The sequence below is a fragment of the Rhineura floridana genome, chromosome 9 (assembly GCF_030035675.1).
Source record: "Rhineura floridana isolate rRhiFlo1 chromosome 9, rRhiFlo1.hap2, whole genome shotgun sequence".
NCBI lineage: Eukaryota > Metazoa > Chordata > Lepidosauria > Squamata > Rhineuridae > Rhineura > Rhineura floridana.
This window is the reverse complement of record NC_084488.1, coordinates 114,517,321-114,536,650: the sequence shown is the minus strand read 5'-3', so window position 1 is coordinate 114,536,650 and position 19,330 is coordinate 114,517,321. Positions and strand designations below refer to the sequence as shown.

Genomic DNA, 19,330 nt, shown 5'->3' with positions numbered 1-19,330 from the left:
TGGCAGCTACACACCCTCTGTAATTTGGAGCTACAACCTTATGTAAAGAGTGGCTCCATGAGCCACTGGTGGTCATTTAGGAAGCATATATTGTACAACTTCAATCAGCAAGCTACTCATGACCCTAGCAGAAAGAGACAGCTATTGGGCCAAGTTCAAGGTTCTGGTTTTGATGTACAAAGCCCTATACAGCTTGGGACCAGGATACCTGAAAGATCGTCTTACCCCTTATATACCCAGTCAATCACTGGTCTCCTGCAGATAGTGTTGTGGCACCTACCCTTTGGAATTCCCTCCCCTTAAATATTAGACAGGCACCACCTCTGTTGTCTTTTTGGCACCTACTGAAGACCTTCGTCTTTCAACAAGCCTTTTAAGTAGAGCCCTTATTCCAGCCTATGTCTGTGTTGGAATTGCTTTTTAATCTGTTTTTAAAGCTGTTTTTAAATATTTTGTTTTTAATATGTTTTTTAAGCTTTTTATAAAAAAATATGTTTTGCTTTAATGCATTTTTAAACACCTTTTGGTTTAATATATTTTAAAGTATTTTGTTTTTAAGATGTTTTACAGTGCTTTTAGTGTTTTTGTTTGCCACCCTGGACCCCTTCTGGGAGAAAGGGACAGGGTGGTTTATAACAGATGCTATTGGAGGTCGCTGATTCATAGGGTTGCCATAAGTGGTAATCGACTTGAAGGCACATAACAATAAATTTAATTAATAAAGAATATGTTTGTGCTTGAAGCATTAAAAAAAATAAGTGAAAATATTTGCTTTGTCTGTGGATGATAGCTATATCCATGTTAGTTTCAAATCATCCCAAGCAAGTGTCTTCTGCTATTTTTATTCTTAATAAAACATCATCCCACAATTGAAATGGGGTGGTGGGAATTTCTCATCTCTCATGGAGTACATGGCCATCGGCCACCTAGCCGCTGATCAGATTTGCTAATCTTTAATAAAATATCCTTTCAACTTTCTGCGGCTCTTGCATTCTTATTTGTTTTCATTAGGTAAACTACCCCGGAGATAACATTCCTCGTTTTCCCCCCAAAGGGAAAGAATAATTTCCATCTCCTCAACTGGAAAATATTTTCTTTCATAGTGACTACAAATGTTTTGTGTGTGTTTGTTTATAAGAACAGCAGATTTTTTTCATGATCCTCCCCCCCAACACGTGACGCCAAGAGCAAGAGGCTGTTTTTATTCTTTTGAGTCTTATTTATGAACAACAGCCCCCCTCGTTACCACCAGAATTTAGATGCGAGCCTCTGATTGAATTAATGTCAGTGGGGTGTTGACCCTTCACTCTTGTGCGCTGCCCCTTCGCTTCTCCGCAACAGAGAAGGCCAAATTCCTAAATGCAAAGCAGAACCATAAGCTGATGGAGAGGCAGGAACAGGAAGCTGCCTTATTCTGAGTCAGACTATTGTTCCATCTAGCTCAGTGTTGTCTGCACTGACTGGCAGCGGCTCTTCCAAGGTTTCGGACAGGACTCTACCTGGAGATGCCGGGGACTGAAGCTGGGGTTTCTGCACAGAAAGCAGATGCTCTGTCAACAGCCTTTGTCCTTCAGAGAGCAGATGATTGCTCCAGGAAAATTCATTCTCGGTATTGGATGGAGCTCCAAGTCCTCTTCCTAGATACGTAGACCCATGTGCAATTGTGAGCACATATCCAGATCCCTTGGAAGCTCACAACCAGTAATCCAATTCAGGGCTGTGCATGCGTTTCTACACTGGATGAGAAACTGCACACAGTGGTAAAGCACCTGCAGAAGGTGCCAGGTTCAATCCCTAGCAACCTCAGATATGTCTGGGAAAGACTCCTCATCTGAAATCCCAGTCAGGGTAAACAACACTGAGCTAGATGCAAGGCCTGCCCTAGGACAAAGAGCACCGTGGGCAAGGGATGCCTTCAGCACACACACCCAGTGGTTAGTTTAGCAGGGCTATCCAGAGGGTTTAAGGGGTCTAGTGCAGGCATGATATTGGGGGCCTTGCAACTGCTGCCCCTACAAGGACCTGTGCGTGTGTGTACAATGCTGGGGGCCACACATGGGAATTATTGCATGCACGGACTACATGGGAGAATTCTTGCCTGCACTCCTCCTTGCCCTGGGACAAGCAGAATGATAGATTGCTTCATTTTTTTCTTACAGGGGGATAAGGGAATAGGGATCGGGTTGTGTTCCTCCAGAGTACCTCCTGCAAATTCCACACCCCTTCTGGCAGAGCTTCTTCTGCTTCCTGGGGCTCAGCCTCACAGGTCTTCTGGTTGTGGCCTGCTGCTGGCCTCTCCACTACACACTCTGGAATGATTCCTCCCTCAAGGCCTGGACTCACACCACTCTTGCACCTTTCCCATGGGAACTGCCCCAGAACATTACTCCCCAGTGGCACCTCACCTGAAATCCTAGGTGGTGTTCACTCACTCCACTGATTTTTACCTAGCGTAAATGACGTCAAAGTGGACCTTGAAAAAGAAACACATCTTTAATGATATTTAAAAAAAAAAAAAATTTTTTTTGTAGTTAGTACCCCAACAGCCTGTAGAACCTCGTTCTAGCTCACTGCAGTAAAAAAATTTTTTTTTAAAAAAAACAGCTGCCGAACTTAGCTAGGCGCTCCCTGCAGCTCGGCATCATGGGAGACTGTCCAGCTTGCCCGCCCCTAAGGCTGGCCCTGGCTAGATTGACAAATGGGTCTGGCTCAGTAAAAGACAGGTGCCTACGTTCCTCTCTAGGGATGAAACCTGGGAATAGGTTTCTTAAAATTGGCTATTAGGGTCTTGGCTGGATTCCTGCCAGACTCAAACGAATATTTCCCCCCTCATGGGGCAGGCCAGTTTGGCTCATGCTGTGTGTGGTATAAGTGGTGTTGACAGAGAAACGCAAGCTACCTTGCGCTCCGGTTAGGGACAAGTTAAGTCGAATGCTCTCTCACAAGGGTTTTCCTTGCATCTAGCTCAGTGAATATAGAAGAAATGGGATGATGTGCTACTCAAGAGTCCCGGTCATAGCTAGCCTAGGGCCCATCTGCACTATTCCTCAAAGCAGGGTCATACCACATTAAACAGTCATGGTTTTCCCTCAAAGAAACATGGGACCTACAGTTTGTGAAGGGTGCTGAGAATTGTTAGCTACAGTTCCCAGAGTTCTTTGGGAAGAGAGACTGGTGGTTAAACCACTTTGAGAATTGCAGCTCTGTGAGGTGAATAGGCATGTGCTAACAACTTTCTCAGCTCCCTTAACAAACTACAGTTCCCAGGACTCTTTGGGAGAAGGCATGACTGTTTAAAGTGTTACAATGCTGCTTTAAATGTGTAGTACAGATGGGGCCCTACTTGGACCGCCAGTCTTGGAAGGGAGTAAAAAGCCCCTTTCTACTATAGCCACCACTTTATGTGCTCTGCACCTGATGTCATAAGTAGCATGACCACCTAAAAGCAGTGACCAGCTAAAAACAGCCACACAGGCCAACTTGGCCAGCCTGGGGGGGTCTAATTTGGTCTGTGGGCTGGATCTCCCCCTCCCCGATCTATAGCTACACAGTGCTGTCAGTCAAATAGACGGTGACGGCATAATTCCACCTCAGAGCCAAGTGATCAGGGCTGGCGCCAGGCATGACTGTACCCCAACACCCCTCCATAAAGGCAGTGTGGGTCTAATAAGCCTGCCCATGCGCTCCACCTACCTCTTGTGTCGTGTGAATGATGTGCGTGCGTGCATGCGTGCATGCATAGCGCACATGCCTGCCATTGACCAAGATGGTTGTAGTGGTGTCAGCCCTTTAGGGAAGCCTCCACTGCCATCTTGAGTGATGGCAGGCGTGCGCGCACAGCACTCACACTGACAAAAGAGGTAGGTGGGGCATATGGGCAGGTTTATTGAAGCCTGCGCTGTTGGTATTGGGGGAGTATCTGGGAACTCCCTCTCCAGAATCCACAGCAGGGCCAGGTTGCAGGACCTGATGCTGGTACGGATCATGGAATAGGAGCGCCACCCTCCCACCCTAAGGAGAGGCTTTTCAGGGCCCCCTCTGGACTTCAGGGGCCCTCGGCCAGGGCCCAACTTGGCTGCCCGCTGTCGCCAGCCCTGCAAGTGGCAGTTAAGTGAAACCTTTCCACTGTAAATGAACAGCTCTTGATGAGGAGGAAATATTTTGGTGCAATGTTCAAACTATGATTACTAAGCGGGGAGAACTCTCCCCCACACAAGTAAAATCCACCAAGACTTTCTCATGGGCTCTTTTTGCAGAGGTTTTCTCCTTTTCAGTAAGGATTCTAGTAGCTGCAAACACTATGGAAACAACTTTGGCTGGAGCTGGAATAGGTACTGGACTCAATGGTCTTCCAACTCTACTGTTCTGTGATTGGCAAGCTTTTCAACTATATAGCATTCATCTATCAGGTTATTTATTATTTAAGACATTTGTATACTGCTTAATCATTCACATTTTTAAGAGGTGTACATGAAAACAAGTCATTCATAAAATGAAATAATAAACACTAAAATAATTTTTAAAATGCTTGCTGGAAAAGAAAGTCTTAGTCATGCACCCGTTCAGTAAGGTAGTGGATTGGAAAATAAGCATGCTCATAGAGATATGGAGATCATTGCTGGTTTTGGGTAATTGTTGTTGTTATGTGCCTCCAAGTCGACTACGACTTATGGCGACCGTATGAATCAGTGACCTCCAAGAGCATCTGTCATGAACCACCCTGTTCAGATCTTTACGTTCAGGTTTTGGGTAATAGTTGGACACAAATCCAACAACCAAGACTTTGAAGTCCAAGCTCCCAACTTTTCCAGAATTCTAATACTAATTGCCTGCCAGATTTGCTGGTTGAGCCAATTATATGGTGATTGTTTAGAATGCAAGGCAGCCCAATCTAACCTTCTTGCATGAAAAAGGAGTCAGCTGATATACTTTAGGCACAATCAAATCCACCAAGACTTTCTCCTGGGCTCTTTTTGCAGAAGTTTTCTCCTTTTCAAGAAGGATTCTAGTCATTTTAATGATTTTTTTGTATTGCTTTTAAACACTTTTATGTTCCTGTACACCATTCTAATGTTTTGCAAGGGGGTGATACGTAAATACTCGAATAAAAAAATTAGTTAAATAATAAGACTTGGCGCCCTTCCAGACTGGTGCTTTATTGAGGGTGAATTCTGCAACATGTTCTTGACACAATAATAGTACATGCCTGGTGGATTTATTCTACTTTATTAGTTTTTCTGTGATGTTTCCCCAATACTACCACATTATTGTTGTCAGGAGGGGCCGTAGTGCAACAAAAGAGGGACAAAAATAAAGCAAAAATAAAAACGTTTGTGGCATATAATGTTACAGGAGTTCAGCTGGGTGTTACAGGATATGCACAGATTAGAAATGAAGCAGTATGACCATCCCAAATCTTTTGCAGGCACAAATAGCGTTGAAAGCGGGATCACGTATGACCACCCCAATAGCATCAAGAGCACAACTCATCATGACTGTGCAATAAAAAGGAAAAGTGGAAGGACCCTTGCATTGGAATAATTCTCAGTGGATTGTGGCTGAGGGACCGACTGAAGAAAGATTCCCAATTCAGGATCGACAATCCACATGCAGAAGCCATCTTCTATCATCTCTGACCATTGAGGATGCTGGCCAGGGCTGAAGGGATCTGGAGTCCAACAGTACCTCAAGGACCACTGGTTCCCCATCCTCACCACCATCTCTTGGCCTTGCCACAGTTAAAGGGGCAGGTGATTTCTTTGGTTGCACAAATGACTGATCACTGGACGGAACTGAGCAGCAAGCCATGGGATGGAACAAGTCACTTCGTTTTCCCTGACAAGCACAGCAATCGACAGCCCTCTTGACCCTTGAGGGATATGGGTGATATTTCACACACACACACACACACACACACACACACACAAAGGTCAATAGTGTGACGTCTTCACATTCAGATTGTCTCAAGCAACTGACGACAGAATTGCTGGGTAGCCTAGTTAATTTCCTGGCAACAAAATGGTGCCTGCTGCTTCCTGCAGCTCTTTTGCAAAACAAAAAGGGCACTTTTTGTCCTTCGAAGCAGGAATCATTTAATGCGAAGGTCAATTGGAAATGCAGGGGCCTCAAAGTGGAAACGGCTATTATAGGTAAATGCTAGGAAAATCACAAGCTCATTCCGTGCCAGATGGAATGGGGGGGGGGGAGAGGTGACCGGCAGAAACCTGTTGCCAACCTGACAGCATTAACCAAAATCCTAGTTGCCATGAAAGCTGAAGAAACATTGCGCTATATGCATCAGATGCACTTTGAGAAGGGCAAGAGTTCTAATAGATTACACAATTATGTTATTTCCAAAATGTAAAGGAAAGAGAAGAAAAAGGAATGATGTCTTTTGTTTAATCCAGGGATCACCAACTTTTTGGGGGACCAGTGGACATCTTCAGAATTTTGGGGAAGTGCTGTGGGCAGCAGTCACAAAATGGCTGCTACGTCTAAAAAAGCAGAAAAAGAGACAGGGCCATAAAACAAGTTTGGCATGCTCCCCCATCAGCCCCCTATCAAGGCAACTACATCAGCTAAATAAATGTAAATGTACTGCCTTCAAGTTGATTCCGACTTATGGCGACCCTATGAATAGGGTTTTCATGAGGCTGAGAGGCGACTGGCCCAAGGTCATCCAGTGAGCTTCATGGCTGTGTGGGGATTCAAATCCTGGTCTCCCAAGTCGTAGTCCAACACCTTAACCACTATGCCACACTACTGCAGCCCTTATCTGAGAGAGAAGCTCTTTGCACCTCTCCTCCGTTCCAGATGGATAGGAGTGTAGGTCTCCAGCCCTGGCATCCAATGAAATGTGGGCATGTTTAGTGGCTCAGGGGCTACGTGCCCTGCCACCTGTGCAGCCGTGGGCAAGCTGCATAGTCCCAAGGAGCCCAGTTGCCCCCCCAGCTGGCAGTTGCAGACAAGGAAGGGGCTGTCTTGTGCAGCTGTGGCAAGCTGAGCAGGCCCTAGCCCGCTGGGGAGGACTAGCCTCAGAGGGAGGCAATGGAAAAACCCCTCTGAATGCTGCTTAGCATGAACACCCTATTCAGAGGGTCACCATAAATCAGGATCGACTTGAAGGCAGGCCATTTCCATTTTTAAGGGGATATATTCAATGTAGGAGAAGCTCAGCCAGTGCTAACAGGAACTGAGCAGGAAGAGCAAACTGTCATAGGAATAAAATAGGAATCTGCCTTGTACTGAGTCAGGCCATTGGTCCATGCCCCTCAATATTGTCCACACTGACTGGCAGCAGCTTTCCAGAGTTTTAGGCAGGGAGTCACTCCCAGCCCTACCTGGAGATGCCGGGGATTGAACTGGGGACCATCTGCATAGATGTTCTCCCATGGAGCTATGACCCTTCTCTAATGCATTGTAGATTTCTAAGGGGATATTGACTGGAACCTTTCTTGGGCACTAGAGGAGGTACTGGCAGGCATATTGGTTCCTGGGGGCATCACCTTGGAGACCCCCCTGGTTTAATCTGTATTGAACGTGAAGCATCAAACCTCTGCTTGGCTCAGCTGCTGTGGTTTCTTAATGTGTCCCCCAACTGCTCGGGGTACCTTGATGTCCTTAGCAAGGCAAATCACAGCTTGGAGGGGGGATCTAGAGTGTGGAAATGCTGTGGGGACAATGGATTAAAGCACTTTCCCTTCATGCTGAGGCCCTGATCCCTACACATTCTTTTAAAGGTGGGGTGTGGCAGTAAAAAAAACCATTGGGAGATCTGCTCACTGTTCTCCCACATCTGTTCCAGCTGCGAGCACCAACAAAATGTTTGCTGTCCATATCCTATGAGGGAAGGGGATGCTGCCTGCTTGGCTGGGATTAATAATACCTCAAGCAAATCTCAGGGAAAGGCGAGCGGGCAGGGTGAAGACTGGTTCCAAAGGAGAAGTGAACCCTGAAGGTCAGGAAGCTAATGGTTAGGAATGGTAGCTGTTGAAAGGAGCATAGTAGGCAATGGGATCCAAACTGGAGGTAAGGGCTGGTGGTGCGAACACATTTAGAGGGAAACAGGCTGACAGACAGAAATGGACTAATGGGAAAAGGGTGTCATGAGAAGAAAAAATCACAAGGCCAAAAAACCTTGCTGACCAGGAAGTTGCATTTCAAACACCAATTTGAACTAACCAAGCAGCTCCTTGTCTGCAGGTAATGATGGAAAGATCTGTCCATTTCAATTCTTTCAGTTTCTCATTTTTCCCATCTGAAATTCAGTTCTCCACATTTTTGCTACTATTTGTGGTTGTGTTTTTTTTTTAAGTCTTTATGAAAATTCTTTGGCATTTTTGTGCTAATTTCTCCTAATAAACAATTTTGACTAATGTATGTAATTTTGCAAGCAATTTCTCCTAATTTAATAATCTTTGTACGTTGTTTTAACTAATATATTCATTTTAATGCACACATTCCCTTAACTATATGCTTTTTTGGTAAACACGGTTTGGTTAGAGAACTGTACTACAAAATTGGAGTTAAGTGCAAATTTTGAACCATGTTTGCGTTTTGGCTCTCATACTGTTTCGGAAAGCGTAAATTTCACAGATTCAGCTTTAAATGCCAGATGAATTGAGTTGCTCCCCCATCTCTATTTGCAGGCATCTGGAGTATGAGCTAATATTATAGAAGAAACTCTTACAGCTTTTGCTGAAGACTGTTTGGAGCTTAACAAAACGGATAAAGCACCACACAATCACCGAGTATTTAGGAAAGGTGGGTATTGCAAACCAGACACAAATACATTATTAATCTGTTTTTCTTTTCTCTGATGATCACTGATATGAGGAAGAAACACTAACTAGACTGTCATCCAAATTCAAAGCTGGAAGGAACCTGGATAACTCCATGCCCAATCCTTTGCCCTAAGACAGCACCTCTTGGCCCCTGAGCAAATCTAAAGAGATGTCCAATGATCCAACAGTTTCCACCTTTATGATAAACATTTTCTTTATTAAAGCTGAACTCACTTCCCACTTTCAGCCATAAACGTTTGATGCTGGAGAGTAAGAACAAATAAGAACACTTCATCAAGAGAGGAGCCCATTCCCTATGTTCCTGCATAAGTTATTGATCTGAGAGGAAGAAAGCAAGCTCAGAGCAATAATTCATACCATTACAACAAGCCCCTTCCTGTCTTGTTTATACTTTGGACCCCCTGAAGATTTTAGAGTTTGGGACCATAGTTTGGTGGTAGAGCACAGGAGTTGCATGCAAAGGTGAGTCTTCAAAATCTCCAAGCAGGGATGGGAAAGTTCCTTGTCTGACATCCTAGAGGTTGTTCAGTTTGAAATCCTGTTAGCCCAAGCCAGCATAGGCAATGGTCAGGATGATGATAGTTGTAGTTCAGCTTCATGAACCCAGGCAGGAGACAGCATTGTGGCATCAATATGCTGCAAATGTCTCCTGAAAGAGCATCTCCCATCCCAAAGGATCTATAGATCCTTGTGCCCCCAAAGGTGAATGTCCCCCCTTCCACTCAGAAATCAGAATGGGCTGACACATGGGGCAAATTTGGGTCTCTTTGAGTAGCACAACTGAACACTAACTGACCCCCGCACACCCTTGAGGATTTCAAACTGCTAGAGGGGGCTGGATTCATTTCCAGAGCAAGGCGTCTGCTGCTTACCCATCCGTAGCTGTTGTTGTTTACCACTGTATTGATTATGACAGTTTCAACATTTTTAGGATCTCAGTGTATTCCAAAGCACAGCAATTTCCTAATTCAGAGAGAAGCAAGCAAGTCAACCAACTCTCCTTTGGTTGGGTGAGATGCAATATCATCACATGTCAGATTCTGAAGTGGTGTGTGTGTGTGTTTTAACAAGACGCCTGCCATGACAAAGACACCTCAAGTTGCATGTCGTTAAATATTAGTATTAGTGAATATTAAGTGCCAAGTTGTGGAGTGGAAGCATGCACACGTCTTTGGCTCTGATTTATAAAGCCAGAACATCACACAGCTGTCAACACCAGGGAAGGCATGGAGGTCTGCAGAACACTGCTGGGCCACCATTTAGGTGGGCAAGTAGCCAGAAACACCGACCAAGGGAGGGTCTAAGGTTCAGTTCAAGAACCCGCTGGGATGATAACATGTTTTCTAGCAGAGCTCAGTTGAAGACTTCCAAAGACAACTAATGTTATCTCAAGTAGTAATAATTCATCTATACTCAGCACTGGTAGGCCCTCAGCTGGAAGACTGTGGCCAGCTCTGGGCACTGCAATTGACAAATGAAATAGATTCAACCAGGGGAAACTAGGAGGGTGATAAAGCTGCTGAAGAAGGCAAAACACGCGAAGAGGCTGAAGCTATTAGGCTGCTGAAAAAGAAGAGTAGGGGTATGCTGGCCACTTACATGATGTGTCCATTCACACAAGGAATCCCCATTAAATAAGGCAACATGGGCTGACCTTTCCATCCAATTTTGGCACATGCAAAACTTTCCAGAATATTCACAAGATTGCCCCAGGTCTAACCAGAGGTGACCAGAGCCCATCGGGACTGGCAGGATGGAGGCAGAGAGACCAACGGTAGGTGGCTCCAGAGCCAATGACAGGCAGAGCCAATTAATTCTAGTTTTGTCCCCATCCATCTCCTTCCTATTGTGTTCTAAAAGGGTAGCACTGAAACTAAGGAAGAGGAAGGATGCTGACAGGTACTGCTGCCCTTGGACTCTTTGGACGTAATAGGACAGGCAGTTGGAGGGCTGGTTGAGGGTAGACCAAGGTCAGCGAGGCAGTGCCCCACTTGCCCTAATGGGCCAGCCTCCACTGTTGTCACTGAAAAGCCTCGGAGTGATTGTAGCAGCTAGGGGTTCTGACAGCTGCTACTGTCCCCTCTGACAAGCCTCCTTCCAACACTCTTCAGTGCCACTCCTTCCTGCTGGAGCTTCCTTGTTATTCCTCACTGCCAATGGTGTAATCAAGAAGCCAGGTGTTGCCAGAAAAATTCCAACCACCATGAGGGCTAGAATCTTCTCTTGTGCAATGAATTGTTGAGCTTAAGGAGTGATGCCCAGTGTTAGTTATACTCAGAGGAGAACAAGTGGAATCAATGGACATATGTAACTTATGCCCATTGATTTCAGTAGGTCTCCTCTGAGTATGACTTATTTGGATATCACCCAATATTTCTAATTCCTGGATTGCTAATATGGGGGGGGGATCACAACAGGTAACAGACAAAATAAAAACAAATCTCTGTGTTATATTAACAGTCATGCAAACAAACAAAAAGGCCCACATAGATAAATGCATAAAGTTACTTTATTTTCAGTATACATTTAATTTTGAAAAATATATATGCTAAAATATCTCATCTTCTTCATTTCTTGATTCCATAAAAGTCACAATAGAAAGCCTCATAAAACTGTAAAATCCTATAATTTTATAAGAAGGAATTTCATGGTGTTACTTTTCATATTATGGGAGAAGGGGGGAAATCATTCAACAATTTGAAATGTTTTCTTCTCTCTCTCTTTTTGAAAAATTCCTGTTTGTTCCACTGGGTTGATCTACTTCATTTCAAGATAAAGTGGCTGTGTTTTTATTATAATACGTCATTCCTCCAAAGCAAATACAGACTTTTTAATAAAGAGTTTTACAGTGAACAACAAATAATAATAATAATAATAATAACAACAACAACAACATTAAAAAGTATCCGAAAGTGCATCTTGATTCCGAGAAATAATGCATATGCTTATCATATCAGGGAGGACTACAGAAATGAGGGACAGAAAGAGGAGACAGACAGACAGACACAGATGCTCAGTAAGTTCACATTCTAGATCTGGGACAAAGTTATCTCTGGCTCTTTAAAAGTTTCACTCAACATTAGCCCTGAGCAAAAATCTCTTTGCAGAGTTTGGCTACAAAGTTGGTCTAAGCAGCATTCCTAAGGTTCTAGTTCCTCAGAAAGGCCCATTAAGCCTCTCTGACTGGCCTGTCAAGCCACAGTCTTCCTTTTTCCTGATGCTCCTGGTGGTTCTTAAAGAGATAGAAAAAGACTAGAATCACACATGCAGAACCTGGACGCCCAGTTTCAAACGGAGAACCACCATCAGCCAGGATTCTCTATAGATGCAGGGTGGTGTTGCTTTATTCCTGACATCTCTGTGGTGAAAGCTCTGTATGTTTTTGCATTGGCAGTAAGAGCCACCAAAAAGTCTGGTTTAATAGTAGAAAGTGCCAATATGGACGGGCATGTGATGCACTCCTTGAGGCTGGCAGGACCCTGATCCTGCCTCCCATGTTTCCTTACAATACTGTATACTGCGTTTACACAGTACCTACTATTTAATTCAGTAAGACTGCACAAAGGACTCCAGGATTAGCCCTTCAGTTAATTCAAAAGGCGGAGAGATAGGTTATGATCATAAATATATAGAAATGCGATGTCAACATCTGAAAAACACACACTAACTCTCTAGGGGTTCTATGAATATTTCACTCAGGTTGATGGCAAAACTGATATAATGGCTCTGCACTGCACTCCCTAGATCTACAGGCTTCAAAACTACTTTGAACATTACCTTTTATTTGACCATCAGCACATTCCTATACAGTATGTTTATTCAGAAAAAAGTCCCACTGTGTTCAGTGAGGGTTACTTCTTATACAGTGTTATTAGGACTGCAGCCCAAATTGCAGAGTAGGATTGGATAGGATAGGATAGCAAGCTTCCAAGCTGCACAGAAGTTTTCTTCTGGGAAGAACCAGAAAGATTTTATGCAACCTGAAAGTATATTACACAGACTCTCTCTCTCTCTCTCCTCTCCCAATTGACATTGGTCCAATAAGTTGTGACACCTCTGCAGACCTTATCACTCATTATTTTAGGGTGAGTGGATAGGATGAGATTTTATGTTCCATAACCTCTATGCTATATGGCACCATGCACAAGAATACGTCTCAACAGCCATCTCTCTATTCTTCCACATCCCATTCAGGCATACAGCATTGTTTTGCCAGGTTCCCAAAAGCCCCCACAATCTTAAAAAGAAGGAAATGGTGGCTTTGGCAACCAGTGAGACAATTGGGTCTGCTTTGCACATAACACTAAAACCATGATTTAGTAAGCCAAGGCTTAGTGTTATGTGGGAACCCTGCCCAGCAGCTTAACTATGGCTTGGTTACTGCCAAAACCCACATTCTGAAGCCATAATTTGTTTTTGGCTTATGAACCTTGGCTTGTTATGACCATGGCTTGGAGTTATATGCAAACCCAGCATGGTTCCTGAACCATGGTTTGTTTCACCACCCCATCCTAGATGCTCACCAAGTTACAAAGGCATGCTGAAAAACAACTCTGGAGAAATAAGACATAGCCTGCCTGATCATCTGTGGGACAACTTGTAGTTAACATGTGGTTAGCAAACAGTGGTTTAAACAAACCAAGGCTTTGTATTACGTGCGAAGTAGGCCTTGCTTTTGTAACACACAGGTGCTAAATCTCTTCAACTAACTGCTGTAAAAAAGCCAAATACTACACAAAAAGTGTGCATTTCCTATAATTGAAATATTTAGGGGGTAACTCAGCACTACATAGTCTGGTTCTATAGTCATTCCTTCATCCAAAGGGACTATGTGGAATTGGGATCCCTAACAGAAACTTCTTTGCACCCTCACCAAATAATTCCCAGTGTTCTTTGCAGAGGGAAGCCATTCCAGTTAAACTGGTTAAAAGACTGATTTTAGCTGTTGTATAAATACCCCCTTAGTGCTAGAAAATTGTAAAATAAATAAAGTGTGCAGCCAAGTGCTACCAATGTGAGGAATGCATCAAATGCAACACCTTGTCCCTCCCCATCCCCTCCCACAAACTTAAGTGGTATGAGTAACTGAAAACAGAAATCTTTTGTCTTCGTCCCCCAAACAAAGTTGTACTCTGTACAACAAGACACTGAGTTGAATGTCCTTTTCAATAGTCAGAAGTTACTGCAGTAAATTCAAGTACAAGTTGAGGAGTGGAAGAACCTTATTGGGAGATACTGACCACTAGGAACTTACAGATGGGGAAATGTGTAAGAGTGTGTGTGTGTCACACTGCATCCCAAAATTTCACTACTGGTTTCAAGGTTTCTAACTTTGTACTTTGGTGAGAATGTGGAAGTGTTCTCAGCTAAACCAGGAGATGAATGTGTCTCTGTTCCCACACAGCAGCATTTCACCCCTGCAGAAAAGAACTTCACTTCTGCACCCTCTGCACTGCCAACTCACTGGGGAGTCTAAGGCACATTGTGCTGTTTGACACCTGTGACAACAGGAATCTCCACTGAACTAGTGGTGTGGACAAATACAGAAGTGAGGTATTTGACTGCTGGAACAAAACTACTCTTACTCGAGAGTGCCGGTAGAAACAGGCACGTAATCGGCACAGTGGTCCCAATCCAGAAGGCCGTGCGGTCAGCAGTCTACATACAATGGGGATTCTGGGCCCTTTTGCCCAGAACCAGTCCCTGCACCCACTCACCCAAATTGCCTACAAAGCTCAGGGGAGCTTTAAAAGCTCTGCCTGTATGCAGCGCAAGGAATTGCTGTTGGAAAAAAGGGAATAGTATCGCTAAAGACTTTTTCTGAGAGTCTCTGGAATGGCTAGAGTCAGTTTCTAATTCCAAGCAATTCCAAGCCCATCCTGTTTCTACCCCACCATGTTGTATGAACTGCACACCTGGACATAGCTAGATTTGCAGCCTATCTCTACGTGCCGCAGAATCATGTGGGAAAGCTTTTCCTAGACTACAGGTGGGGGAATCTGTGTTTTAAATTTTCCCTCAAAGCAAATATGCCCTGCACACAAAAAGACTAGCACTTCAGGGAGGAGGGTAGCTGAAAACCATTCTCCCTGATATGCTAGGTCTCCATCTGCAGGGATGCTTTCGTGGCAAAACATACAAACATGTGATTTCCCCCCTCACACACAGTATGAAATGATATAGTCCATAAATGACATAGGATGAAATCTGAGAGCCTAAGAGAAACTTAGCATGGTCCTAGTCCTGATACCATCCTTGCCTGGAGGACTTTAAATCCGTTCTACGTAAGGTTTTGCTAGACAGGAGTTAGGCTAAGACTCATAGTTAAGGCTTAAGAAGCGCCTTCCTTCCCATCAGTTCCACGCCATTTTATATTAAATCTGTAAGTGTGCGCGCGCGCGCACACACACACACAGGTGCAGGAAGTTTGTATAAACCAAATAACACTAACAATACTGGACAGGAAATCAACACGACTATAGTCCGCATCTGCTCATTTGACATTACTCATTCCCATTTGAAAGCAGTTCACAAGTTGTTACCACTGCACATTCTCCATTCATGCCGATGATGTTTGCACAGAAGTTCTGCAGAGTTTCTAGGAGATGAATAGAGGCAGTATGACAGCAGTGTTGGCGGATTGCACTGGTTGTGTTCAACAGTCCCCGCCAAAAAATAATGAGGCGTTTACAGTTGGGTCCTGATTCCTTTATTGGCTGCATTCGGGTGAGATGATAAGCCATTAACCATGGTTCAGCAATTAGCCCATGCAAACAAACCATGGAGTAGCTAGCTTAGTGCTACATTTAAATCAGCACTGATGATTTGTTTCTCCCAAACAAACCATAACTGGGGAGCCAAGAACAAACTTTGGCTTCAGACTGTGGCTTGTCTGGAAAGAAACAAACCACGAGTGCTGATTTGGATATAAGACAAAGCTAGCTACTTCACAGAGAAAGGAAGAAATGAAATATTGAGCTTCATGCACCAATTACTGCATAGGCAAATTTGCTTAGCCATAGCTATTGGCTTCATTTTATGTCCAAACACAACCACTGTGTGATCAGGTTGGGAAGGAAGGAAGGAAGTTTCCAATGAAAGGTGTTAATATAGCTGATTTCAGTTCTATGCCATATACCCTTGAGATTGTGTACTTTTTGTGTATTTTTTCTTCTTTTTGTAAAAATCACATTATATAACATACTATACAATTATTATTATTATTAATTTTTTCTCTTCCTTTTTAAAGAGGAAGTCCAACATCTAGAAATAAGAGGTAGAACTACTCAAAACTATTATGTTTCCTGCTGCAGGAAAAAAAAATCATTTTTACAGTAATTTTTAAAAACCGGTTAAAAATTGACAAAAAAATGTAAGTCACAGGTTAGGCCCTCATAATTTAAAACAAAAACAATCAAGGAAAAAGAAAATAACACTTGCCAATGCAGTTGAAAGGTTAAGAATCCATTAAATTGTTGCAGAGTAAAAGTTGCATAGGAGAGGGTAGATTCCACACACTCACTACAGTGATGGCAGGGAAAAAAAGTTCTTTCTGAGCATGGATGTACCATGTTCGTTTCCTTTGCTTGAGCCTATTGAAGCACAGGTGAAGTTAAGAGCGTGTTAAGAGTAGCAGCATTTTACAGGAGTAGAAGAGATGCTGAATGAGCCCAGAGGTCAGTTTTGTTCTGCTAGAGAAAAAGATATTTAAAAAACCAACAACCCAAAAACAAAAGAAAAACACTGATTCACAACTAAAAAATAACAGTGAGTTCTGCTGACATTTCACAAAGCTGTGATAATATATCCTTAATACTTCCACCCTCTGCTGAAAAGCTCAAGGGGAGGCGTACGCATACGTGTGACTGAAAAGGCAAAACCAAAAATAAAAAAAAGGATCTTGGTCAAAATGAAAGAAAAAAGGAGTGGGCAGGAAAATACACAAAGGGAGAAAAGAGGGAGCAAAGTCTAAATGCTTTCAGGAGAAAAGTATGCCTTGGTTTTACCTAGGCAGAGAGCATTTGAACATTTGGCTAGTAATAAAGAAGAAAAAAGTAAAAAGCCAGTCCGGCTGAAGATTAACGAACAAGTCACAAAGTAGTTTCTGTTCCCTTGCTCCTCCAGAAAAAACCACCGTCTTCAGGATCGAGCTCTATTCTAATCTGAGGCACAACTTTCATTGGAGTTCGTGGAGGGCTGAAGAGACCGATAAGAAAGAAAACAAAAATCATCAAACAGAATTATACACCCAGCTTAGCTTCTAGCATCCAGGTCAGGATTGGATTAATCAATATGCTAAAGAAGCTCTAGAGTGGTGATTCTAAATCGTTGTAGTATACAAGGGGCCACTGTCTGCTTGGTGTTGGTGAAGAGAAGCAAGAAAGCAATTGTATGTTATTTTCACTAATACCTGCATTTTAGCCTAGAATATGCATATTTGTACACATTCTTTAGCCAGAGAATTCCAAATCTCAAAGGATGGCTATATTTCTGCTTGCATATTGTTTTGGAAAGTTCAAATCTGAACATAATCAAATTTCTCCCAATCTCCAGCCCAGACAGTAGGCATCTGAAACATGGAAGGAATGAAAATACTGACTGCTTAACAGGGATGCCATGACTGAGCTACGGGATGAGCATTTAAGCCTTTTTCCATTCATTAAATAACACACACATAAATGAGACCATGAGATATGAAGAAAAACATCAGAAATCCACAGACCTTCAGAGGACACAGGTGACGAGTTTGCTAACAGTAGGTGAGGAAAGTAAGCTGCAACCATACACAACAGGGCAGAGGTACTATATACACCATGTGCATGAATGTACATTAGCTGGTGTAGTTCAGTGGCTATCCGAGTGAGCGGCAAATCTAGACGTGTCTGATTCAAATTTTGTGCCTTCAATGAACTTGCTTTATGTAATCCCCCCTCATTCCATCTCAACATCCTGTCTGTTATGTGGGGACAATAACATTAACCCACCTTACAGGGATACAAAGATTACATTAAAACAGGATAATGTACACTTGAATGCTTTGAACACTTGAAAGCAAAACAAAAATGCTATGCATTGTTAACATTAGGCGGGACTTGTATTTGTTGTTGTTGTTATGTGCCTTCCAATTACTTGCTCTTAAACATCGTCCCCTGCATCACAGCCTGGTTCCTACTGACTTAAGCAAATGTCATCTCTGTAAAAGAGCCTTAACTTTTAAGAAGGTAAATTTATTTTGCCAGGAGGGAACTGATACTTTGGTGACACCAAACATTTTAAGAAAGTTACAAGCTTCACTGAAGCTGAATTGTCAGCTTTTGTTATTTCTGCACGGGGGGGGGGGGGGAATCTTGATGCTGGCATAATTACATTAACACCAACACTTTATTTGATTGTAACCAGAGTGTGATACAACTTCTGCACTAGACCTGCAAACCCCCCCATACGAATCCAAGAGTCATGGCTGAATTATATATCGTGTTTGTGTTATACTTCCATAAAGACCCTTACCTTGGCATTGTGTGGGAGTGAAGGAAAGGAATTTTATCAGCACGATGTATGGCGTTCAAGGAATGTTGGTGATTTTTCTCCTGGGGTTTTTTTAAATAAAAAATAAAATGTTCATTTACTAATTCATTTTAGAAATGTCCACCACTCTTTTCTTAACAAACAAATTCAAAGTGGCTAAAACAAAGTTGCTACATCTTGAGTCAGTACAAAGTTACTGTCTCCAGCTGAGACATCAGTTCCTAAGTGCTGCTCTGATTTCAAAGGAAAAGGAGCCAATAGCAAGCTATACTGGAGAACATGTTACAAGTCTTGTTGTTTGAATGCCTGATCACAGTCTTCCAAAGCAGCTACTTTACTCCCAACTTAAGGATGGAAAACGGAATATCGGTGGACAGCAAAAGAGGTTTAAAGATGTTCTCAAAGCTAATCTAAAAAAATGTAACATAAGCATCAAGAACTGGGAAGCCTTGGCCCATGAGCGTCCCAATTGGAGGTCGGCCATTATCAAAGGTGCTGTGGACTTTGAAGAAGCACGAGTACGGGCGAAAGGGACAAACGAGTTCAGCGGAAGGCACGTCAAGCAAATCCTCATCGTGACCATCTTCCATCTGGAAACCTATGTCCTCACTGTGGGAGGCTGTGTGGATCCAGAATTGGCCTCCACAGTCACAGTTAAAGACCTTACCTTGGAAGACAATCTTACTCGGCCACGAGTGATCGCCAATGAATGAATGAAAAAAGCCATGTGCCCAGATGCAACCTGCAGTGAGTCCCAGATCTGTGGCATGTTCATAGAAACATGGGAAGCTGCCTTATACTGACTCAGACCCTATGCCCATCTGGCTATGGATTGTCTACGCTGTTCTCCAGGGTTTCAGAGCAAAGTCTTTCCCAGCCCTACCTGGAGATGCTGGGGATCGAACCTGGGACCTTCTGCATCCAAAGCAGATACTCTACCACTGAGCAACTGTATGAAACTGTATGCCACCACCAAACTGTGGCCAAAAGGAAGGGCTACA

The 19,330-nt window shown here is 43.3% G+C and overlaps 1 protein-coding gene across 4 annotated transcripts in view; it reads right to left on the bottom strand.

Moving 5' to 3' along the window:
- Positions 1-11,365: 11,365 nt before the first annotated feature.
- Positions 11,366-19,330, bottom strand: part of SLC4A4 (solute carrier family 4 member 4) — a 270,897-nt gene continuing 262,932 nt past the window's right edge. For 2 of the 4 annotated variants that reach the window (XM_061583421.1, XM_061583422.1), the window contains exons 24-25: positions 18,312-18,391; positions 11,366-17,000 (exon numbers count right to left, since the gene is read on the bottom strand). In XM_061583421.1, the coding sequence (XP_061439405.1) occupies positions 16,895-17,000; positions 18,312-18,391 (186 nt within the window). In that variant the 3' untranslated portion in view covers positions 11,366-16,894. The remainder of the gene's footprint in view (positions 17,001-18,311; positions 18,392-19,330) is intronic. The other 2 variants (XM_061583423.1, XM_061583424.1) reach the window with 1 other exon arrangement.